Source organism: Tursiops truncatus, chromosome 1 (genome assembly GCF_011762595.2).
Source record: "Tursiops truncatus isolate mTurTru1 chromosome 1, mTurTru1.mat.Y, whole genome shotgun sequence".
NCBI lineage: Eukaryota > Metazoa > Chordata > Mammalia > Artiodactyla > Delphinidae > Tursiops > Tursiops truncatus.
Genome location: NC_047034.1, coordinates 63,889,356 through 63,914,390, shown reverse-complemented (window position 1 = coordinate 63,914,390; position 25,035 = coordinate 63,889,356). Strand labels below are relative to the sequence as shown.

At 47.3% G+C, this 25,035-nt stretch overlaps 1 protein-coding gene and 1 long non-coding RNA gene across 2 annotated transcripts in view; one reads left to right on the top strand and one right to left on the bottom strand.

Moving 5' to 3' along the window:
* The window catches only part of LMX1A (LIM homeobox transcription factor 1 alpha), a 152,397-nt gene extending 133,663 nt beyond the window's left edge, over window positions 1-18,734 (bottom strand). The window contains exons 1-3 of the mRNA XM_019934234.3: window positions 18,410-18,734; window positions 17,537-17,634; window positions 15,098-15,284 (exon numbers count right to left, since the gene is read on the bottom strand). Coding sequence (XP_019789793.1) covers window positions 15,098-15,284; window positions 17,537-17,612 — 263 coding nt within the window. The 5' untranslated portion in view covers window positions 17,613-17,634; window positions 18,410-18,734. The remainder of the gene's footprint in view (window positions 1-15,097; window positions 15,285-17,536; window positions 17,635-18,409) is intronic.
* Window positions 18,138-22,346, top strand: LOC141278752 (uncharacterized). Its single transcript, XR_012331896.1, has 3 exons — window positions 18,138-18,416; window positions 19,228-19,712; window positions 22,226-22,346. It is a non-coding gene; the product is annotated as an uncharacterized lncRNA (long non-coding RNA).
* Window positions 22,347-25,035: the final 2,689 nt, after the last annotated feature.

The window sequence follows — 25,035 nt, the reverse complement described above, 5'->3', positions numbered from 1 at the left end:
CCCACAGCAGGTGTTCAACAAATATTAGCTGAATAAGTAAAGTAAATGAAAGTTAAAATTTACTTTCAGGCTGACCAAAACTGAGGGATGGGCCACAATCCTAAATCTTACCCTGAATATATCAACCTCCTTAATTAAACGGTAAATTCAAAGCAAAGAGAAAAGAAACCGAGTCAAGTTGGCGTCACCTTTCAGAAGGGAAAACTGAAAACTGACCTTACATGAAAAATGATAATAATCTGAATTCCCACTTTTAAAAAGCGAAATAAGAAATGGGCTTTTAAAAAAGCCCCAGGATATCCGATATCAAATAGGGTTTTAAAATTAGAAATGACCCTTGAAATACAGGACTCCTAAATGCTGAAGGATCCCTCAGTTAGGCTCTCAGTGAGGTACGTGGAGACGCGCCATGGAAGACAGAAGCCACCAACCTGGGAAGTACCAGCCACTGTGCCACACCTTCCTCACCCCCAGCTGTACTCCCCATTACAGATCTGCATATGCAGATCACTCACTGTGTACTGATGCCCTTGGATTTTAAGCTTGGTTGTGGCCGATTAGCTCATTTACTTATCCCTTGGTGCTGGTAAGTCTGAAGACATGGGTTGGGTCTCCATGGAAACCAAGAGACAGTGACTCAGTTATCTGGCCACAAGTTACAACTCTGACCTTGCCCAGTGATCTCGCTTATGTACGTCCTCAGTTACACAAAGGGACAGAATATGGTCTGTGCGTGTTTGTGTTACTACCTGCAAAAAGAGCAACTCAAAGCACATGCTTCATGTTCAAGAAGGCTACAGGTGGCTGTTGAGGACTGACCGACCTCCTCAGGCACAATTACAACATCAAACCAAGGCCTTGGATACAAATCTCTCCATTAGCTTCTCCTAAAAACACTATTCACTTCTAAGAATAAGTGCTATCTGGACGAAAGCCACAAACAATTGGAGGGCCACAGGCAGGACATATTCTCCCTCCATCTTGTCCCCAGAATTAGCTCAATCTGGTAAAAAGGCAGGAATATGAGCTCCCTGGATTCCATGGCATGTGACTTTATTGATGGTGGGTCTTACCACGTTACAGGTAATATGAGCTTCAGAACCTTCTTTCCTCTCTAATTAACCAGCAACGTCAGGGTAAAGCCGAAATCACCTCATCGTAACAGTTCAACCTCTGCAATACCGTACATACATCATTAAAATTTTAAAGGAGTTCATTGGGGAACTCCCTCAATAATTGAGTTGGAGAAAAGGGGCCAGTGATGAAGAGCGTTTACCTGAGCTGATATTAACTGGGTTTGGCTACTAACGGCTTTCCAGCAATCCCACTGTGTCCATGTTGCCATTTAAAAGAGTACATTCCATTCGGCCCTTGCCCTTTCACTGTCAGGAGGGAAACTGAAAAATAATACATCATGAAGTATTGCAGTTTGTATTACAGTTCTCCACCCAATTCCCCCTTCCAGCACTACTGAGCTCGGTCTAAATGGAGCTCTTACAGCCAGGTGACAAGCAGAAAAATTCATCCCATGAATCGGTTGGGTGTCTATGATATCAAATAACATATCACTGAATGATATATTTTCCACTGAATTTACTGGCCACAGAGGCAGAGCCATTGGAAAATGCTCAGCTTCCTTGATAGCACCAATTTTAGTTTAATTTCCTTCTAAGTTAGGTGGCCAGGCCCCTTATGACCCTGTCACCTTTCCTCTGCTAGGGTCACACAGATACGACAGCCCTAGACCTAAGGAAGGATTCCCACCCAACCATACACTGCTCTCCCGCTCCTCGTCAAAAACATTCCCATTCCCCCACTGTACACATCAGGCAGTTTGTGATCAGGCTCCAGACCTCAGAGAGCTCGAGGTAAAGGCGCTGAGGCTAATGGGAGAATCTCAAGGAGGTTAAACGATTTGCCCGGGCCCACCCAGATAAAGCAGAGGCAAAGGAATTACTGAAGCTCAAGGATTCTGAAAACCCACGGTTCTCCACTATAGGTCACTCTAGCCTCCAGTCTGGGAAAGTAAATATACGAACCAACCATATGAATAAGACTGTAAAACAGAGTGATAGTGGGTTAAGAGACCAAGCCACTGCGGTCTGGTCAATAAGGAGGACGGTGTCCCCATCCTGGACTCCCCTCTCTTGAATATTCTCCTGAGAATCACGGGAAGCAAAAGCCTACCAATGGATAGGTGTATGGATGGTCTAGTTGCCAAGCACAACTGACTAGTTCCTGGCCTGGGGAGATGTGAACACGTGTCCTGGGGAATCAGCCACATACTGTATACCTTGGACTGTGCTGTAACCAAATAGAGATCTTCACGAACGAGGAGCAGAAACAGGAAGATGATAAGTAAGTTTTACACCAAGACAACTGGATCTGAAGAAGGACTCAAGCTTGAAGCCCCACTCTGCTGTCACCCACCCCCGGCCCATGAACCAGGGTGACCTCGAGAAAGAAGCTACGTGGGAAGCTGCAGTAGCCACCTTACAAGAGATCCTGAGGAGAGATGGGAAATGGACCCACCTTCTGCTGGCCTCTGTTCAGTGATGATCAGCTCTGGCTAATCCACAGAGAAATGCACAAGAGAACAAAGGGAATGAATGGTTAGGAAAGACCAAAGCAGGAGTTCAACATGTACCCTAGATGTATCCCTGACCCTCCCCAAGCTTCTCCTCTGTGAACTGGAGGCCCCTCTCTCTCCCAGATCCTCAGCCTCTTTCCTTTCCTGGCAAAACTCACCTTAGCCATCATAGAGCCTCAAAACCACCCCATCCTAAAGCATCTTCCCTTTATTCTACCTCTACCCCAGGTACTGTTTTCCCTCCCATCTTTCTTCCACTACCCATCTTCTCAAAAAAGTCGGCCATATCACTCCATTTCTTCTTTCTTTTATTGTAAAACCCATTAAAATGCTGTCCTGATCCCGCCAAGCTTCTGACAAAGCTATTCTTGATAAGGTTACCACTGACTAACTGCCAATTCCAAGAGCAAATAGGTGGCCCTACATTTTAAAATTCCCCACCTCTGCCCTGTCCTCCGGAAGCCCACTCACCCTGGCGTTTTCTCCTGCATCCGTGCCATTTCATCACAGCCTCTCCCAGGGCTCCCCAAAGCTACACCCTTGAGCCTCTTCTCACTCTGTGTAGGATCCCCTTGGGCACTTCTCATATTGATATGATAACATATCCTAAAGCTTCTTGTCCAGGATAGTTTCTAGATCTTCTTTTACAACTGCCTCCTGGACATCTCCACCTGAATGGTTCACATTCCCATTCACGCTCCAAGAGCCAATTAACATATCACCTCTTCCATGAAGCCTTTTCAACAACCCCAAGCAAGTCATTCATTGATGCATTTATCCATTCAGCCATCATGTCTAATGCCTATTATCTGTCGAGAACCATGCAAGATGCTGGAGATACAGGAGTTAAAAAACAAAGCGAGGGGGCTTCCCTGGTGGCGCAGTGGTTGAGAGTCCGCCTGCCGATGCAGGGGACACGGGTTCTGTCCCGGTCCGGGAAGATCCCACATGCCGCGGAGCGGCTGGGCCCGTGAGCCATGGCCGCTGAGCCTGCGCGTCCGGAGCCTGTGCTCCGCAACGGGAGAGGCCACAACAGTGAGAGGCCCGCGTACCGCAACAACAACAAAAAAAACAGAAAGAGGAAGGTCCCTGTCCTCACTGAGCTTATGATCTTGTGACACAGACAGATAGTAAACCAACAAATAAATATGTACTTCAAATTATGATAGGCACTATAAAGATAATGAATAGCACATAGCAATAGGGAACCAAGGGATTTAGACAAGCTGGTACTCAGTCCCAGTGGCCATGCCTCTCTTAAAACAAGTTTACTCTTCTCTCAAGCCTCTGTTTAATTTATGTCTCTAAGCAATCTCTGCTAGACTGTTAATACATCAGTGCTTTGTTTTATTCATTTTTACATATCTGTCACATACAGGAATTTAATAAGTCTGATGATTAAAGGAATGCATGAGTAATTTAATTAATGAACCAACTGTTTATAAGATTCCATTTAGTTCTAAATTTGAGAAATGCACATACAACTAGGTAAAGTGCATTCCAATTGCTGGTGTATTACCTGAAATCTCTAGTTTCATTAAACGCCAGTTTACAGAGATTAAATTCAAATGTACATTTCATCTCTCTAAAATTGACTGGACCTACCTTTAAGAGAACCAAGTGTCGGCAGTGGTGAGAGAAATAATACAATACAGGAATACTTAATTTCCTCAAAACCCAAGATTCCATTATCCCTTTTTCGATACAGCCAGGCCAAGTAATAAACAAGAGGGAGCGAATAGTTTGGGAAATCAGCCTCACACGGGGGCACAGTGGGATCTTTCCTAGCTGAGGCTGAGGCTTGTTTGAAAATACAGCACAGTTCAGAAGAAAACTTGGAAAGGGGTTATCTGAGGAATGGATGGACAGCTGCTGGCTAGTCCCAATGGAAGTATGCCTAGAAGGCTCCAGATCTGATAGTTAACAGTTCTGCTGCCAAATGTGCAGACAGGCTCCCAGAACAAAAGTCACCAATCGCAAACTCTGGGAGCTGGAGAGGAGGTAAACGGATGCTTGTCTCCCTTTGTGTCATTCTTCTGGTGTGGAAGAACAGCGATGCTGGCAGACAGTGGAGACCAATGCAGATGGGATGGGATAGGAGGGATGGGTAGGACAGCTTTGCACTTGCGGAGGAGTTTGATAAACAGTGATGAGTGTACACTAGCAGCTTTCACACACACACACACACACACACACACACGCACACACACTCACTGACTCAGGCATTCCCCAAATCCAAAAAACTTCCTTTAAAACCACAGAATATATAAACAGCTGACCGTCGGAAGGCTGCCGGAAAGCTCAAGTATCTAGCAGGTGGGGACTTGTTTTCCAAGAGCTAGTTCAATAGGACAGACTGAGAATTGTGATCTCACTGGGGTGTGAACACCAGAATTCAAGGAGCAGATGGTGTGATTTAGTGGAAAGGCCATTGGACCAGGAGTCAGAGGCTTCGGATAGCATCCCAGCTTCTCTCTCAGCTACAAAATGCAAGGGGAAAAAAAAAAAAAAACACCTCTCCTTATCTAACTTTTTAAATTGTTGTAAGGTCCAATAAAGATAATATCTGTGAAGGCTCTCTGAAGATTCAAAAAGATACATTCTTTTTCAACACATCCTTTGATGGCATTTTCTATGAGTCAATCGTTGATCTGCATGCTTTAAAAATATTAACCCAAAATGATCCTATGAGGTTGGTTAGTACAATTTTTTTATTCTAGTTTTATTGAGATATAATTAACATATAGCACTGCATAAGTTTGAGGTGTACAACATAATGACTTGACTTACATACATCACGAAACGATTACCACAGTAAGTTTAATGAATATCCATCATTTCATATAGACACAAACTTTTTATAAATAGGAAAAAAATATTTTTCCTTGTGACGAGGATTCTTAGGATTACTCTCTTAATAATGTTCATATATGACATACAGCTCTGTTAATTATATTTATCATATTGTGCATTACATCCCTAGTACTTATTTATGTTATAAGTGGAAGTTTCTGAGGTTGGTACTATTCTTATCCCCATTTTAGAGAGAGGAAACAGGCACAGAGAAAGCATGACCTTCACCCAAGGTAACACAGCTAGTGAGCAGCAGAGCAAGGATTTGGTCCCAGACACTCTGGCTCCAGAGTTTATGCTCTTAACCACTAGACTGTGTTATTGTACACAGCTTCTAAGAATATGTATTCTTTTACTCATATTAAAAAACCAACAATAATAATACCCAAGCCTGTATAGTTCTCCACATTTTACCAAAAGGCTTTTCAAGTTCATTACCTTATTTAATCCTCACAATAACCCTATGAGGCTGTTATTATTCTATTCCTTTGTATAGATGAGGAAATTGTGGCTTGGATATCTCTTGACAGTAGGACATGTGTTTCATATTATTTTTCCAGTAATGCAGAGAGCTGTGGAGTGCCCAAACCATTCATATCCACCTGTCCAACCCCTTCCATCTATGGACGTGGACTTTAAAATAGAAGAACCCAACCAATAACAGAACACAAAGAAAATAATTTGACTGAACACCCTTCCAGCTAAAAAGTATCTTTGGAAGAATATCACAGTACATCCCAATGTGAATTATTTCATAACATCCTCTCCATTTTGACAGCTAGCGGAGAGCAGCCTCTAGCCTGCACACAGCATAATTTGAAAATTAAAAGGTCATAAGATAGGTTCTGAGCATAAGACACGCAAGAAGGCAAGGCTGAGCTGAGATTCTGAAAAGGGGGTTGGAAAACCCATGCTGTGGTTGAACTCAGGGCTTCCAGGTGCATAGAGCCCCAGGGGAAAGACAGTTGCAGAGACCAAGCAACACTTCCACCAAAGACACGCAGGGAAGGGTCTCCTGGGATGTTCTTCCCCTTTGGATTTCCGGTGTCTACTTCATGGTACCGCCCATGAGGCACTAGCATGGCATGGCTTATGTCTCTGAAGAGCTGAGCCCTTATCCCTGTGAAGACGGTATCCGTCACTGCGCGTGGTACTGGGGAATACGTGCGCAACAGGAATCCCTGCTACAATGTGAGGAGGGACAGGAGGAGAAGGGGGGAGGGGGAGCCAGCAGCAGGGGAGGAAACTCTCGATGGTTATGTTAAAAAGGATTTGTTCCACTGTCAAAACCAGAAAGCTCTCCCCAAGAGCCAGCTTTAAGGAAGGAAGCCTGAAATGACAGAGACCGGGGTGGGATGTATTAAGGAGGCCCTTTGGAAAAGAGGCTGCAATAAAAGAGAGAGCATCAGGCAAAAGGCAGGTGTAGCTGTAAAAATCCACCTCTGGACGATGATGACCAGCAATGCCTGGCAGCTGAACAGAAACTGGCTCTAGTGTTTCTGTTGGGTCCTCCCAAAGCCATGCTGCCTCTCTAGGGCAAGGACAATCCTTTAAATCTCGCCCATCACTGGGTCTCCACGGCGACTGGGAGAGGGCTCAGTGACTACCAAACTCCTGAAAACTGTATGAGCCACACTTTGTCCACTCACCTGCCCATTCCCTTTTCCGGGCCCCACCCTGTCCCCAGTGACATCAACCCCTTCTCTACCCTGGAGCTGGGGGCCCCAGGCCAAGCCGGCATCAGCTTCCACTTCCACTCAGGTTTAGGCTGTTGAGTACTCACACAAAGACATATTTGGACCCTCCTACAGAGAGAGAGGGGACTGTTTATGGGCCCAGAGGGAGCTGGCCCTAATCTGCTGCACACCAAATGATGACAACATGTTAAGAATGAAAATATGGTTTGGGGGGAGAGTCCCCAGGAGCCCAACATTTTGGTATTTAAAGGAACTTTAATGAGCTTAAGAGGCTAATCTGGAGTTCAGGAGGGGGTGTTTTGTTTTGTTTTGTTTTGAAAAATCCTTTTAAAAGTTCCTGAGGCTTGACAGGGAGCAGGCAAGAGAACTGTGAGTCAAGGAGTGGCTACCGTGTAACTGAAGGGGCCCCATGGAACTAGGAGAGGAGGCTGCTCCAGAGATCCCTTCTCACTGCAGCAGCAGACGCTGGCGCTCAAGAGATAAAGGATGGTTCTTTCCAGGTTGGAGAAGTGTGACACCCAAAGAAACAGCAAAAAGAGTTGAGAGTGAGTACACACTATCAGAGCGCTAGCCAGGCTTCTCACCAAACAACTCCTCATCCCGGTTTACTGGTGACAACATCAGACTCAGGCACTTCTCCGACCCACTGAAAAACATAACCCAGCATCCATGAAGGTGCCAGGCACACTCAGAAAGATGTCCAGGGGCCCCAGTTGGTCACCCAAAGAGTGTGGTCATGGGATCATGCAAACCTGAGTGTTTTAATGCCCCTCACCAGGTATTGTAGCTGAGCTCTGCTCCACAACTGGGTGGACCATTATGCTGTGTATCTAAAAGATGAATTTGTTTCCTCCAAGTGAGAAAAATTAAAAGAGGACCAACAGTCCATAAACTTGGCATGGGGGAGAAATGAGGCAGTTGATGAGACGGTGTTAAGTAATATCATGTGCTTGCAAGAGTCAAGTTAGTAGAATTCTACAGGACATAGGGGAGTGAGGGGGAGGCAGAACGGGATGGGGCTAGATGTGAAGTCAGATATGGCATGTGGCCCATTCCTAGCACTGCTGGATGTCAAAGATCTTTTTTAATATGAAGAGTTTAACTGGCCCATGAGACAAGGCAGTCCGATCCACAGTGGCCAGATACCTACCAGGGTTTGTCCATTATAGGGTAATGATGATAAAATACAAATCCATCAGGGTAGAAAGCCACTGGAGGCCTAGAGAGTCTGAAAAGCCAGACATATTTACTGTTATCCAAAAATAGGATCCCCCAACTGGAATCTTGAAAGGCTAGAAGAGACCAAACTCTTTCATGTGACTTCAGCTAAGGACTAAGAGAAGCACAGTCCATTTTGTATTTTTAGTTGTTATGACATTATGGTGCAATAATGGGGGATCTGGCAAGGGTTCCATTAAATTCTAGCGAACCCGAGCACGGCAGCCAGGTGACAAGCTCTACAGATGATCTGGTTGCCCTGGTTCGCGACTGAAAAGTACAGCACGGAAGTAGGTTTTAAAAATCCTCTTTTAACTGCCCAGATGGGGCTATTTGCAATGGGACCAAGTCTACCAGAAATTGGTAGGAAACCAGTGTTGGGCCACAGTTTTATTCCTCTGATAATGTCTTCACTAATACTTCACTGTTTCTGCTGCATTCCAATTGCATCTGCTGTCTAATGCCCAAAGAAACTTAATCCCCAACCTAAGTCTCATTTTATTTATTTTCAGTAGTGTGAAAACAAACATGCAGCAAGATTATAGTGTTTACACCTCCTTTTTAGCTGATATAGCTCTAATCCTCCTGCTAATTAATGCCAGGGCCACAGCAATTTTATTAATTTCATCTTGTTTAAAAATATAGAGACAGATAATTGTGCTTGACTAAAATAACAATTTGACATTTGGAAGGTGTTTGCTTCATTTCAGCAAGACAGTTGGCTGGGTTTCATTTAATATACGACAAAGAGACACAAAGCTGCGGCTGACATTGGTCAATGATAACATAACTAATTCTAATTGTCATAAATTGACTAAACTGTCCCACATCGCGCTAGTCAAGGAGACGAAGGAGAAAATGTAAATCGTGAGGCGTACCAAGTTTTTCTGTGGGTTCCAGAAAACAGGCGCAAAGGAGAAAAGGGCCTCTTTTCTCCAGAACCTTTTCTACATTTTGTTCCTAAAATTACCAACTTCCCCAAACTGAATCTGAAAAGGCTGCTGGCAACGCTGATCTACACATTGCTAAGAAACTTTCAGAAAAACATACAGGGCATTCATTCCTAGGGGGAAGCCTCAGGCATGCTGGAAACTGGACAGGGTTCTCCCACATAGGACCCTTTCTGCTTCTGTGCAGGGTGGGGTGAGGGGTGGCACTGCCCACCCCATACAGCCCCCAATCCTCCATACCCCACCCTGCAAGTGGCTTACCAAGAACTCCCATCTGAAGATATGGGCATTTAAATTTCCATGTTAGAAAGGTATAAAAAAAAAATTGCAAAGCATTAAAGTAAAGCTAAGATTTCATAGTTAAGGCGGAAATTACTTTTAAACCTTTCTTTAGTGGATGTGATCGCACTTTTCCCCCCATAGTTCATTTCCCAGTATTGTACAACTATAGTTAACGATCAAATTAACGTGATTCAATACGGTTTGAATCTTCGATCTTGATATAAAGCAACAATGACATTTTGTATATCAATTTAAGAAGCTTTAATAAATTCCCGGCAATATAATGAGTATTTTAAATCCTTGTCTATTTTCTCACTTCTGAACAGTAGGATCCAAATAATTTCTTTGACCATAAAAATTAATTAGCTGATAATTTAATGAATGGAACTGTTCTCATTAGAGAAACAGTACCTACTCATTAATTCCAAAACACCTTCCCAGAATTAAAAAACAACAATAAAGAGGGCTCTCAAAACTTAGTAACAGTATTTTAGCTCACACAAAAGTTATAAATAAGAAAAATGAAACTAAAAAGCAAGACAAACAATGAACTATCAGAAAAGCTCTTGTCACTGAAATCTGAACAGCAAAAGCAACTCCTTAGCCAGGTGGATGACAGAATCCCAGAACTCTACAATATGTAAAACTGGATCGGATAAATAACTTTTTTAATGTGCTCCATTTACGTGAAGGATCAAAAGAATCCCACAAGTCTACTCTGAAAGGCAATGTTCATATCTAATCCCCAGAATACCATTAATATCTACTCCTGCTCTCTAATTTTATTTCAACATTTTAAGTCTGAGATTCAGAAAGTCCTACCTATGGACCAATACATATAAAAAGAGAAAAAACCTCTGAACAAGGAGGGTTTCCAATCACCCTCTAAATAAAAAAAGAGATAAGTCAGCCTGCACAAACACAGCCACAGCCCATGGACCGTGCTTATCCCAAGCTAAGCCCCCCTGCAATTTAATGCAGACATCAATTCATTACCTAGCTGTGTTTGATTTTTATATTCCTAACTTTTATTATGCCAGGAGTGAGGCCAACAAAAGATAGAGTAAAAATCTAACAACTGCCTCTGTAATTTCATCTGTGGGCTTCTTTTACGAGGAACTGATGCCCAATTTTGATCTCCAAGTAATGTCACAGTAATAAAACCAAACTAACCATCCTCCCTACACATACAGCCTACACTACCTTGATAAAATGCAGCATTAGTTTATTACTGATCCTAAAAGAAATCATTACCTCAGCCATCCTCTCCTCGGGGCTGCCAATCACCAGGTCGAAAGAAGCATACAGAGAAAGCTCTAAGTGAGGGATATGTACTCTGCTTCACTCGAGTCCCTTCCTTCAGAAAAACTGGTCTGCTCCAAAAGAAAGGGGAGAAAACATGGACTGGCCCTCTGAGAGAAGGTTTCCCAAGGCCTGCCCTTTGCTGACATGTGGGGAGTTATGATGTTATAAGAGCAGCCCTGATGACAGCAGTACTGTCCCACACTGCTCCTAGGATGTCCAGAAGGGGTAATGATAAACTTCATATGTGAGGCGAGAGGGCCCCGCCTGACACAGAGCCGCCAGGCACATGAAAGAAACAATATAAACTTGATTTAAATGTGGGATCCCTTCCAGAAGGCTTAATTATCTATTGTATTACCACATTCCTGTTATTCAGCAGCCTCTTCTTTCTCCAACGTAAGTCCAACTACAGTATTTGTTTGGAACAAATTCAGGGAAAACTCCAAACTAACCAGATCCTAGAGGACTCAGTTAAATAGGGAACAAGAGTTATGTAAGTAGAAGTTCCCCAGGCTGGAAAATACTTCGGCTGTCTGCTAACTTTCGGGAACACTGAAGACGGCTGAGTCCAACGTTTAAACACCCACACCTATAGCATCCTGATGTTTTATGTGACATGATGCCCCTTCATCAATTCTGTGCGTGTACCATCCCACCGAACTAGTTATTTTTCTTTGACGGCACGTCACGAACAATAAAGGTCACCTCCAGTTCTTAATTTCTGGACGTTCATAAATCAGTTTTCCGCACTCCAGCCTTAAATGCCTATTTGTTTTGGATGCTGAGGAGATAAATTATTCCTAAGAGTGTCACAGTGTATGAGACAAATATTTAACAAAATACCCTGAAGTCTTCAAATGAATGGCTGTACGCCTAAGATGCCACTGTCAATTCAATTCTTTAAAATTAGACAAATATGGTGTTTGACATCAAGAAGGTGTAACAACTAGTTGACAGAGTATAATTTTCACTTTTTAACTGGCTGCCTGACACCATGAATAGGCAGCTAATAATTCAAATGCAACAGTGCTCAATGGCCAGAAATGCACATACAAATGGCTAACATAAACAGGATAAGTCCACTTGGTTAATATTATGTTTATGAACTTCACTGAAGACTGTGCATTAGCTATATGTTCTTTTATTTTGATGTGTAAAAACAGCATTTGAGCTCCATGAATTTTGGAGACAAGGGCACTGCCTGAATATTCATTTTCGATGAACTGTTCCATCATTTACCACCACCATTGTCCGATCACTTTAACTTCCATCTTAATTTCCTTTCCACTTGCTCTGGCTGGGTCTCAAATTTTTAAAAAGATCCGAAGAAAGAAAGCAAAAATTATGTTTACAAATGTATTTGTTAAAGAGGAAATGTGCTCTCTGTGACTGTTTCATGTCTATTATCTAAAATTGAATTGCATCCTCCTGGAGGCTAAATTTCTGGTCATTCCAGACAGCTTCTATTCAATACTTAGTCCTGCAGTCTCAGTAGAGGTTTTCAAGAAATATTCAATAGTTAGGATAATATAGATGGAGAAAGTGCTAGGCTATAATATAAGCCTCTTGAAGGCAGGCTCCAAGACTTTTTCTCAGTATCCTCCTATCCCCTAGCCTAGTGCCTTGCCTGTAGGAGCTCAAAGAGCTTGTTGAATAAAGGAATTTGTCTTGAGCCTAATTTTAAAACAAACAAACAAACAAACCACGCTTTCTTCTCTTATAGCAACTACCACGCAGATGAATGCCATTAAGATTATTAAATATATTACAGCCCTGCTTGGTTAAAGAAGAACGGGATTGGGATGGGGGACAGAGGAGAGAAAAACGGAATAAAATTAATCAGAAAAAAACAGTGGAGGCTCTGGGCACAGACAAGTGCTGACAGTGAACTAAAGAGACAAGCAACTCCATTTTGGCCATCTGTGTTTCCAAAATATATGTTAAAATCAAAATTAAAAACCCTCACTGTAGCATCAACACCTCTCCAAACAATGTAGCTCACACTACTCTGTAAAATCTGCTTGGTTCTGGCCAACAGCTGGCAAGTTGATCCCTGCAATTTTCCCTTTGCAGAAATAGCTTTGTGCGGGGAGAACTGACCCTAGTGGGCTAATAAGCCCAAACCGCTCCAAACCTGGGAGGCTGAAATGGAGGGGACATTGTTGTGTTAAGTACTTTACAACAACTGTTTCTTCTCCTCTTGACACAGCCTGACTTCCTTAAAGAAGATTTGACTGGCCAGACAGCTGTGTTGACCCTTAAGCCTTCTTTGATTCGTGATTTTTTTTTTCACAAACAATAGAAATTCACCACCCAAATCCTTTCCTAAGCTCCCATACTTTTGAATTTGCCAGTGTTGTGCCTGAAGGATGTGGACATTTCAGTCATCTATAAGCACAAAGATAAAGATGGGGACTACACAATCCCAAAACCTTCAGACGAAAAGCAACAGGGGAAAGAAAGAAAAAAAAAAGAGCAATCAACCAGAAGCTTTATCCAAAGGTGGTACTTGAAGCTGTGTGCACAAAATCTGCTGAATTACCTAAAAACGGCACTTTTCGCTCAGACACTAGAGCACTGAACAATCAAGAACAGATACAACCACATCTTCTTTTTTCAAAAATTGAAACCGTAATCACCACTTTGGGTAATGGCGATGCATTTTCACTTCTTTATATATTTCTGTATGGCCCAACGCATCCAAAATCAAACACCTATTTTTTTGTGTGCTGAAAAGTGTAAAATGATCTTTTCAAAACAAAACAAAATGCCCAGTACTCTATCCACATGGGGGTAAAATTCAAGCTTGCTATAGCAAGGGAGTTTGAGCAGCAGAAAGAATTTTTGTGTGTGTGGTCACTGGATCTGATTGCTTTGTCAGTCTGTAGTAAACCTCAGAGTCCAGGCAAATCAGACAAGAAGATATTTCTGTTCTCTCCCAGAGCTTTCTGTTATATTGAGACTTCTCCTGGACACCTCCTTTCATGGTGTGTTTTTAATAACATGATAGGAACTGCTTTTCAGGAACACTAACCCTCCCTCGATTATCCTCATATAGTGCTGTCCCTTTCATTCACCAGTGACAAATGCAGAATTCTCCTGCCCATGCCCCGAGGGCACTCCGTCACTTATCCAGTCCTCGGGTACAAAAACAGAGGCCTCCGTTTCAGCCACTTTTCTTTGCTTCAATACCCCGCACAGCTCAGTGAAGTCAGTGTCCCTGTTGCTGAACTCTTTTGACCAGGAAAGGCAGTCCCCCAACCCCCACCCCCACCCCAGACTACCCCCCAGCTCAGCTCTACTAAGCAACTCCGGGCCTGCCTGGCCGGAACCAGGAAGTCCTTCAAACTCCCACTCCCCAGCCTCGTCCAGGCTTTAGACATTATGTAGATCTAGAATCGAAAAAATCCACTTTCTTAAATACCTGTCTCCTAGGTCTCCTCAAAACACACCAGAACGTTCGCGTCGACGGGAGGGAACTGAACCTGCGGCGTGGCAGAAACGCATGCCCACATGGGAATTAGGGAGGAGGCGGAGGATGGAGGACCTGGCCTAACTGCTCCTATGGCCCGAGGGTTTTGCAGACAACGGGGAAGGGGCTGGGGAGAATACAGTGAGAGAAAAAGCAAAAGGGGTGTGCGCTGCCGCGGAGCTCAGAGGGGCAGCAGCGGTGTTTCCGAGCCCAATCTGTTGGGGACCCCAGTGGACAAAGCCAAGCGAGGTAGGAGCACAGGGGACCCAAGCTATGGAATCAGGACCGCCTCAGCTCTGCGCATAAGCGCGTGGGTGGCGCAGACAGGTGGGTAAGGTAGAGGGGGAGCCGGCGAGCAGAGGTGGGCCACTGGCCGCCCCCAAGGGCACCCCCCGTGAAGCAGGGAGGGGAGAAACAACGTTGATGGGGTGGGAGTACCCACAAAGGAGTGTCCTCGGGGAATGGCCAGGTCAGGAAAACTGGGCGAGCAGACCACAACGGGAGCCATCCCTTGGGCTTCTGCGGGGCCTGGGCCGTGGCTGCGTGCACCCGCGCAGTCCCTCTGCCGCCCTGGGGAGCATGGAGGATGCGGGTAAATGGGCACCTGCGTATCTGGGCTCTTGGGCGCATCTTGCTCCTTCCAGAAGCATATGAGGGGGTGAAGAAGGAGAAAGGCTCCCTCGCCCGCTGATCCGGTGTGTGGGGCGCGCTCCGAGGCGCGGGCACTTACTTCTCGTAGTCATACTTGCAGTAGAGCTTCTTGTCCCGGTAGAAGCAGGTGGTCTCCAGGGGCTCTTTGCAGGAGGTACACTGCACGCACTGCTCATGCCAGAAGCTGTCGTTGAGCCGCAGCAGAAACCTGTCCGAGATGACCCGTTGACAGCCCTCGCAGACAGACTTGGGGCTCACCGCTCTGCCTACAGCAGCAACAGACGTCCGCCCGTGAGCCGAGCCGGCCCAGCATCCCGGCCAAAGCCGGCCCGGACCAGCTACGGATCACTCCACACCCACGGATTTACCCCCGCGTCCTCCCACCCTGGGAAGCCCCCCGCAAAACATCCAAGCTTAGATTTGGAGAGCAGAGCAAAATCAAACCAAATGGCATTTCTAATAAACAGGGACTATGTGGGAAGGTTTCAGTTCTACCAGGGGAGGGGGCAGAAATCAATAATAAGTGGCCTTTAATTATCAAACCTACCCTGGTATGCGCGCAAACGTGCGCACATCCTGTAAAATCGGCCTGCAAATAAATTTGTGCTCCCAGGTTTATCACATAATCACTAAATCACTCACTATGCTTGTCTCTATTGTCTATTATTAAAACTGTGAGTGTGTAAAAAGGATTTTTTACTTTGTTGTTTGGTTTTGTCTTTTGCTAAAACGCAATTCTGCTCTATTTTTTGAAGGAAAACTTTACATTTTCTTTGCTTCCTAAAAAGTCCTGTGCGTGCAGAAAAATACCGTTCTCGCCCTAAGCAAACTAAGTATTGTTCAAACCAATGAACCCCAAACTGCTGGCTGGAGCGCAAATTACAGATGGGTTTTTTTCATAATTAAGAAGCATCAAAATGGAGGGAAGAAAGAAAAAAAAAAACCAGGGAAGAAGCAGGATTCGGAGACGCCGCGGAGTGTCCGGCCAGGATTCCGGGAATCAGGCGAGCTCAGCAGCCACGCGTTGAGGGCGAAAACGCACCCAAAGCGACTCAGCGCGAAAGGGACTCCTCTCTGTCCCAACCCTTGCACTTGTGTCACTTTTGTCCCTTTAGTTTGCGGGTGCGGGGGGGCGGCTTTTTTTTTTTTTTTGAGGGTAGTGGGATGCTCAGCCACCTTTGTCGCTATGTCGGCACGTTTCACAGCTATTTAAAGAAGGCCTATTCCCCCGGGTAACAATACCTTTGCGCGTGGTGTCCCAAAGGGCCTGACCCTTCCCAGTTTCCCTGCTACTCGGTCGCCTTCCCCTCAGGAGACGCAGCCACCGGCTCAGGAGCGGGGCCGGTCCCCTTGGCGCTCAGGCAGGGAGGTCTAGAAGTAGCGAGATCTTTAAAATACTCCCTATTCTTTCTGCCCTGTCTCGGCGTCTAGGGCCACGAGCCGGGCGCAGAGAGCGGACGTGGGCCGGGCAGGGAGTACCGGGCGAGCCGCGACGCCCGCTGAACGCAAGAAGTTCGAGCGCGCCCTGCGCCAGGTCTGGGCCAGCTCTGACGCCCTGGATCTTCCGAGGCTGTATGGAGTCGGTAAGTTTCCGAAAGGGCGGTTGAAAAAGGGGAACGCGGTGCACGCGATTTCGTTTCATCTGGGGAGTTGAGGGGGGGATTCCTCCCTCAGTCTGGTTTCTCTAGCCGAACAGCCTCATCCTCCGCCTCCACCTCGCTCTAGCGGTTCCGAGTTAGGGAAAGAGGCAAGAGGTTTAACTGACAAAACGAAAACCCCTCCCGCTAAAAAATTTTAAAACACCCATTCACCAAACTTGAAAAGCATCGAGGGCGGGGTGCGGGGTGGAGGGTGGGAATCCCTGGCCTCAGCTCGGTTAGACCCGCGTGTGGGTCGAAGCCCTGGGTTCGCCGCTCCTCCGTGGTCGCTGCAAAGAGATTGGGGAGACCCGGGAGGGAGGGCGACACGCCGGACCCGAGATCCGGCTCCAGTTAATTAAAGCCGAGTCAAATGCCCTGCCGCGCGGGCTAATCCCCGCGCTGCGCTGCCCACCGGCCCGGAAAAGCCTCTCCGCGGTGCTTGAGGCTGAGATTGGGGCTGGAGTTGGTGGAGGCGAGATGCCGCCTCGAACTTGGGTGCTCCGTGACTGGGGTTTGTGTGCTCGTCCTTAAGCCTCAGAGAAGACGGCGGCATTTGTGAGACGTCGATCAGCTCTGTGATTAAAAATCCAGTCCTGGGTATTTTTAATCATTTGCCATTCAAACGCCTGCAAGCAATCTCGCCCGCCCCTCGCGGCTCTGGGGAGTTCGGTGCCCGATGCGTGAGGCCTGGGGTGGCTTGTCGGTTAAGGGTAGGAAGGACCCACAGAGACTGACGGCTAGACAGGGAGTGGGCTCAACTGAGTGCATGAAGCGGGCCGCTAGCTCCCCTATTGCCGACCGGGTCCAAGCAAGCTGGGCTCCAGAGCTGGGGCCTGGCGGAAAGACGGTGCGCCCAGGCGCATGGCCTGAGTACTCACCCAGCAGCGAGGAGAAGGAGGCCGACGTCTCAATGGCGCTTTGGAAGTTCTCCTCCATCTTCAGGCCGTCCAGCATGTTCGGGCCGGGCCGGGAGGACCTGTAGAGGAGAGGAGACGACGCTTTAGGCGTCTGTGCCCTCTGGGACGCGGCGCCCGTAGCCGCCGCACTCTTGGGAAAAGACGGAGGGAGTGTCCAGGGTGACCAGAATGAGCTGGGAGGGTAGAGTCCAGCCAAGAGAAATGTGGGGTGGGAGGAGAGAAACGAGTCACAGCGAACTGCTCTGACTGATCTGATTTCACTCGAAGTCAACGCGTTAAGTACTTAGGCCTCCGCCCCCCAACTGCGTTTCTCCTTCCCCTGCCCCCCAACCCCCTCCACCCGGTCCCCAGCCCAGGTTTCCCATCCCGAGTCCGACTCCGCCCCAACCTATACTAGTGGGGGCCCTAGGGACGCCTCTGCGGGAACCCAACTACTGGGGTAAGATGGAGATTAAAAAGAGTGGGTGTTTTCCCTCGCGGGGCCCGGCCCAGGCACGCGGAACTACGAGGTCTATAGCCCGCGCCCAGACCGGCCGCGTTGCGTCCCTCACCTGCCCCGACCGAGGAGGGGCAGAGTAAGCGACCCGGAGAGCGTCCCGCCAGCTCCCGGACTCAGGGCACTGGCATCTGCTGGGGGCGCGCAGGAGCGGGCGTGCTGGGCGCGCGGGGAGGTCCTCCCGCCGGTCGGCCGGTGCCGGGAATGTCTGCAGGAGCAAAGAAGTCGCCTCGGGGAGGAGCCGCGGCTGGCCCTGCTCACTCTTGGATGCATTTCAAATCAACTTTCAGAAACACGCCCGCCCGAGCTGGAGCCTAGGAGCAGGCAGCCTTCCTTACCTGATGGGTGAGCTCGCTCCCGGTGGCAGGAGCCGAATGAAGTTGCCGAGCGCCGCGGGAAGCTTCGGCCGGGGGAGGCGTAGGCCCTCGAGGCTGCAGCCAGAGCGGCCGCCCCCGGCTCCGGCGCGCCCGGTAGGGAGCCGGAGCGAGCGCCGGCCCCTGGCTCCGCTCCTCGGCGCGCCCGGGCCGGGCCGGGACGTGGCCGCGGGCGGCCGGCCTTCTCGGGACGTCCTGCCCGCCCGCGTCGCTCCTCGGGAGGAGGGGAGGGCCCGATGCTTCTCCCAGGCTAGAGGGAAGGCGGAGGCCCACGGTCCTGGGTGCGAGTCGGGCCCTGCTTGGCTGGGGCGGATCCGGTCGCTTCTGACAGGGGCCGCGGCGCTGCGTGCGCGGCGGAGGGAAGGGGGTGGGGTGCGCAGGGAGGGGGCTGGGAGCGCGTCCCGTGGAGGGCCCGTGGTGCTCGCTTCCCAGCCTGGCTGAGCAGCCCAACCTCGCGGCCACCGCCGGGTGCGCCCCTCGGCCGCTGCAACCTCCCGGGCACGCAAAGTTTCCTCCCCTCCACGTGTAATCGCTACCTCCGGGAGCGCTGGCCCCAGTGCCGCCCGCGGCCCCGAGCCCCCGCTGCGCCTTCGCAGAGATCTCCACGCCACCTGGACCGCGGCGCCGGCACGCTGGTTCCCTGGCCGCTCTCCAACCACTGCGAGTGATAAAAGCACCGCAAACCTCACCCGGGCAGCCGGAAAGGCCAAGAAGCTATTTGCCGCGCGTGGCTGCGGGACCCTGCAGCTCCGAGCTACTCAAACCCCTTCTTGGTCACCCAGGGCTCCCGCAAGTTCCCAACTTCCGTTGGCCTCAAAACCCCGTTCACCGTTTCACTTTGAAAGCCGTTCGAACACAGATGCAGATGCCGAGGATCCAAGGCCAGAGCTTGAATCAGGCTCCTGGTAGCGACTAGGTGGGATCTGACCCCCAGGAGGTGAGCTCGGAATAACACTGCGCTGGAAGTCAGCTAAGGGGACATTCTAAGGGGAGCAAAGTATCTGGGGGGAAATGTTAACTCACTACACCTCCTAACCCTAGCCTCCAGTGATAGAGCATTCGCCCCTGCAGGAGCAGAAACTGGGTCTCCTGTGTATCCCAGGAGGTTACGACTGTCCTGGGCTTCAAGTGGAGGCTCAATAAAAAAAATCATGACACTGGCTAACGTTTATGGAACATTTATTTTGTTCCAGGCTTGGTTACATAGTTAACTCATTTAATCTTTACAGCAACCCTATGAGGTGGAGACATTATCCCAATATTACAGGTGAGGCAAACAGAGCACAGAGGGCACCTGAATACTACGGGGAGTTTCAGTTCTCTGGGGTTCTCTGGGGGCCCCTCAGTTCCTGAACCGAACAGAAGTGAATTGGAATTCCCACGCACTTTGGCAAGGTGAACCTGAGCAGAGGACATGCCACAGAGCAAGCGTTTTCTATTACCTGCTCCAAGGACAGGACCACTTGCTTATTTTTAAAGAAAAAGTACTGGCAGCACTTGCTGCAATGTGCTTAGGGGCAGTGACCCCATTTTCAGTACTTTATGCCAGCAAGCACAAGCCAAACACTGAATATCACTTCAGAGAAACAAGGGAAAAGGGCAAAGAGTTTAATGCTTTACATTTGAACGCTGCTTTATACTGTTCAGGCTACTTTCACATACATGGTTTTGCTTGATCTTTACAATAAACCCGTGAGGTAGGCAGAACAAATAGTTTTATCCATTGTTTCAGATGATTTTGGGGGGCTTAGCAGGGCTGCGAGATTTCTCTGATGTTGACCAGATGGCTAGTGGCATGTCCCCTGACACCTGTCCTTTGTCCTTTCTGCCACCCCAGATAGAGCAGGGTGTGAAGAAAATGTATATGAATGACAAGTGTTCTTAAGAGAATACATAAAATAGAAGTTAGGCAAGAAAAAAAGAGTTAGGCAAATACAATCATAAAGAATTTTTTAAATGTCCAGCGGAGTTTTGGTTTCACTGAAGGTCTTGAATTTATGAAATATGTTAACTAGTAGTGAGAATGTTTCTTTTAGAGAATATCCTGAAAGTGGGTAGATTCTCATTGGATCTGGGACCCAACTTTTTCCAGTGGTCCTTGCATCTGGAAGGCAGCCTGACTAGTGTAGATTACACAAGGGTTTTGGTAGGAATGTCTTTCCCCAGCTGGCCCTTGGGCACCTCCAGGACAGAGTTGTATCTCATGATACATTATAAGTCGTAGGGTCCTCGGTGCAGAGCTAGGCACATATATGTGATCAACAAGTACCCTTTACTTAACTGATGGATGAGGGATGCACTCACTGGGGGGGAGGGGGGAAGCACTGCAGTAAAGGTGAAAACACAGTGTGTCAGGAATCAAAAGACCTCGGTTTCATTCCCATCTCTGCCACTGGGTCAGTCAGGCCATCCGTTCACCTCTCTGTGCAGCAATACTTCCTCTCTGAAATGACGGGGCTATACTATATGGTCCGTAAGGCCCCCCACAGTCTAAAGTTTGTAGAACCAGACTTCCTTTGGACAATGGGATAGCCAGTAGAACCAGGGGATCCTTATGTACTTTGCAACATTTGTCTAGGTGTGGACTAGCTGATGTGTCCAAGTGATGTGTCTAAACCAATATAGATACACCTTGTTTATTCAGAGTTTTATCTTCTGTGATTTATTTTACCCTTACCAATGAATTAGGGATCATGAATCCCATTCCTACCCCTTATTGTTTCACTTTGGCCCTTAGTCAACTCAGTGACATGAATGAGTGAACAGGCGTATTTCCACCTGTGAACAGTCCTCCTAATCATGCCTCATGGTTTTCCATTTTTAACTCAAACACCATTATTTTACCTTTTTAATGAAAAAAAGTTACCACAGAGCCACCGTCCAGAAGCTCTTTATCAAAAATAAGCCGTGTTCTCCCTTTTATCAGAAAGAAGTATTTTTTCCCAAGAATTTGTGGAAGCGAGGTAAACAGGCTGCAGGAGAGACTTCCCAAATTACAGACTTTCAGAATTGGAAGTGACCTTAAAGCTCATCTGGTACAACTATTTTATTTATATGGTCAAGTTCATTCCCCTAGAATTGCCACCTCAGGTCCATTGATTGCTCAGGGCTGGGCACTCACAATGTCAAATCCTAGTTCCAAGATCTGTCAGATGTGGGCAGAGCGGCCTCCCCCATCCTGTTCACTTTTCTCTGAACCCGCTCCAGTTTTTCTCTATCTCTCATAAATTATGGCAGCCAGACCTGTTGCAACTTTCCAGTGATCCTATGTTCAGGGCCTCCTCTCCTTTCTCTGGCCATAAAACACTCATTAGCATGGTCTGATTTTATGTTAGCGTTTTCGGTGGCTGGCCGCTGTTGACTCACATTGTACATGTTGTTAACAAAACCTGCTCAGTCCTTCTTCACACGGGCTGCCGGTAGGCCACATCTCCCCCAGATCGCAATTATACAGTTGGTGTTTGGCCTCAAGTGTGGAAACTTCCATTTATCCCTGGTAAGAAACGTCAGGAATCTTGCAACTTCAAGCAGATTCCAAGAGATCCAGGGACTGTGTCTTAAGCCTAGTACTCCGCTTTAAGGAGAAAATGTGGAGTCCTTGTCAGGCTGGTCCAGGGGTTGCCATCATGGGAGGACAGGCAAGGGCAACGAATGAGGAGTAACCGTGGGGCCCCAAGAGGGTGTGCAGGAACCTCGTAACCCGGGGTGGGGGTGGGGGTTCTCCTTCAAGCGGGAGGCGCCCTGATCCCGTTCAAGTTCTTTCCCATCATCTGTCTCCAGTCAAGTAGCATATCTGTGGAAGATGCAGGCGAGACATAAAGACCAGCTGTGGAGCTACCCCTTTTCTATGGCAGAAAACGGAGAGGCGACACCATCAGACTCGTGAATCTTTGTGGCTGAGATGTGGGGAGAGGGGTGGGAAGACGGATGCTTGGTGGGAGGGAGACAGAAAGTGAGGGAGAAGGACGTCCTGCTACAGAGTGGAGATGACAGGAACATGTTTTTTTACTTTCCTTTTCTTGCTCTCATTTCTGTGTTTTATTAAGGGAAACACAAAGGGAAAATTGTGTTATTTGTTAAAAAATGTCAAAGTGCATTTCAAGCGAGAGGAAAAAAAGCAGACACATTACTGCCTAGACAGAGAAGGCAGTACGCTAACGGGGGCGGCTAAAGACTCATGTGGCAGGGGACACACTGGGAATACAAACTCTCCTGACCTCTGGATTCTTTTCCCGGGAACCTCCTGGCCCTGCGTTGACATTCAGATCTCTCGAAGGAACTGGAGGACAAGGTGCCTTGGGGATTTCTGGAGTGAAAGGGGGTATCCCAAACCAGCTGCCTGAAAAGGAGGGAAATCAGGCGATGCCTAAGCCAGATTCTCCCACCAACATGACAAGCACAGCCCGAGGCACGGAGGAGACTTATCCTGGCTAACAAAGGCACCATTTAAAACACCGCATTCTTTGGATCTTGTAGTCGAATCATCTATGTGCCCACTTCATCTCCCTCTTGGACTGGGAGCTCCTTCGGGAAAGGATCCATGTCGGATTCATCTGGGATTCTCCTGCGCCCAGCAAGATGCTTTACATACCAAAGAGACCCAATGAATATGTGTTGACTCCATGGAGAATGCCCTGAAGTTTTAGTCTACTCCATGGCATAACTGGGTGTACTGGAATGAACATGCCGGGGCTTTGAGAATAGAGAGGTCTGAGTTCAAATCCCCGCTGGGACATTTGTAAATGGTTTAATCTTAAATCACCCAACCTCTCCATTTTCCAGTTTCTTTACCTGTACAAGGAAAGGAATAAAATATTCCTCAAGAGTTAATAGAGATGACGGATGTGAAGCGTCTAACTCTCTGTCTGGTTAACCGGAAGTTCAGATATCCTCTCTGTCTCACTTTAACCTCCCCATGAGTGAGCAGATATAGGAAAAGGAAAATTATCTTACCTTCGCCCTGTTCTCATGAGCAAACAGGAGCCGTGCCAGATTTAGACAGAGCCCATGTGTCTAATGACAACAGTTGCCACTGGGTAATTGAGGCATTTCTGTGCCTGGGGTAGGCTGTGCCCTCTGGTTGGGAGGATGCAAGGGTGGTTACAGGATGAGTCCCGGGGTCACACAGACCTGAGACTGAGCCTTGATTCTGCCACTTGGGATGACCTTGGGCAAAGTTTCTTCATCTCTCCAATCCTCAGTTTCCCCATGTAATAAACTGATAAAATAATTGAGTTGTTTCTCTGTGTGTTAAATGAAAACTACATACAACCTAAGTAATAGGCACGTAGTAAGAGTTCAGTGACTTTCAGTTGCCATCATCATCACCATCATCAGACAATAAGCATCTCTAGGACTGTGTTTTATATACATCTGTGGCCCTAGTACCTAGCACTTAGGCAGCGGTATCCAAAGACTATGACTGGAATTAAACTGAACTGAATACTGAATTCAGCTGAAGACAGTCTTTGGCACTGAGGGAAGTTCAGGTGCTGTCTGGCTCTCAGTTCCACCTACAATCTGAGAAGGGATTTTGTTTGGAACAATCCCACGTGCTCCTAACAAGCCCCCAGACTGCAGGCTTCCTGCATAAGCCTATCACTCCTGGGCTCTGACAAGCCCCCTCTTGACGTCTACATGTGCTACTTCACACTAGGTACCAGGAACTTGGATGTAACGGGGGATGGGTTACAAGGAGTAAACTCCCCAGGCACCTAAATAGAGAAGGATCTGTGAAGAGACAGGTCTGTTAGCATTCTGCGCCCGGTTCCCCTGCCCACCTCCCCTCAGTTGTGTGCAGTGAATGGCGAATGTGTATGTGGATTGGGAGGACAGCCCTGGACTCAAGGCCCGGGGGAAGAGTTGGGGGGCCTGGCTAAAGCCTTTTGCAGCACTGGGGTGTCCAGTGCTAGGGTACAACAGCTCTGAACAAGCCCCTCAGTCAGGCAATGCCCAGAGGCAGCTCTGCAATAAGCAGCTGCAGAGACCGCCTCCACCAAGCCCGGAGTAAGACCCCAGCTACTTACAGGTATTTTCAGCAAGGAAGGGACCCCACCTGTATCTTCACCCATCAAGGACATGAAGCTAGAGTGGCTGCTGCCAGAACACTGAAGACACCCCTTACCCCTTAGCCTACATACCCTCTCATTTCTTCTGATGAATATGCCCTGTTTATGGAACTGTTAATTTATTTACATAATATATACCATGTGGCTTCCAAAAACAATTTGAGGTTGCATATGAATACTATCAATATTGAAATGGATTTTATAAAAATCAAAATTATATACTGGGAACAGAAAAACAAATCACCCCCCAAATAATAACCCAGGGCTAATATTTTGATCGTGATAGAATGTTAAATGTCACTCTGAGTTTACAAGGCGAAACAGAGAAAAGTAAAGCCCTACAAAATTGCTCTGATCACATCTAACTGTGTATCAATTATATTTATATGTCTAGTTGGCTTTAGGAGAAAGTCTATAATAAAAGAACAAAACTATATAGCTCATGGCAATAGAGATCAAATCTGTGACCTCATGAAGAGTGCTGGAACATTTTTACCTTTATATACTGATTGTATCTCTCTT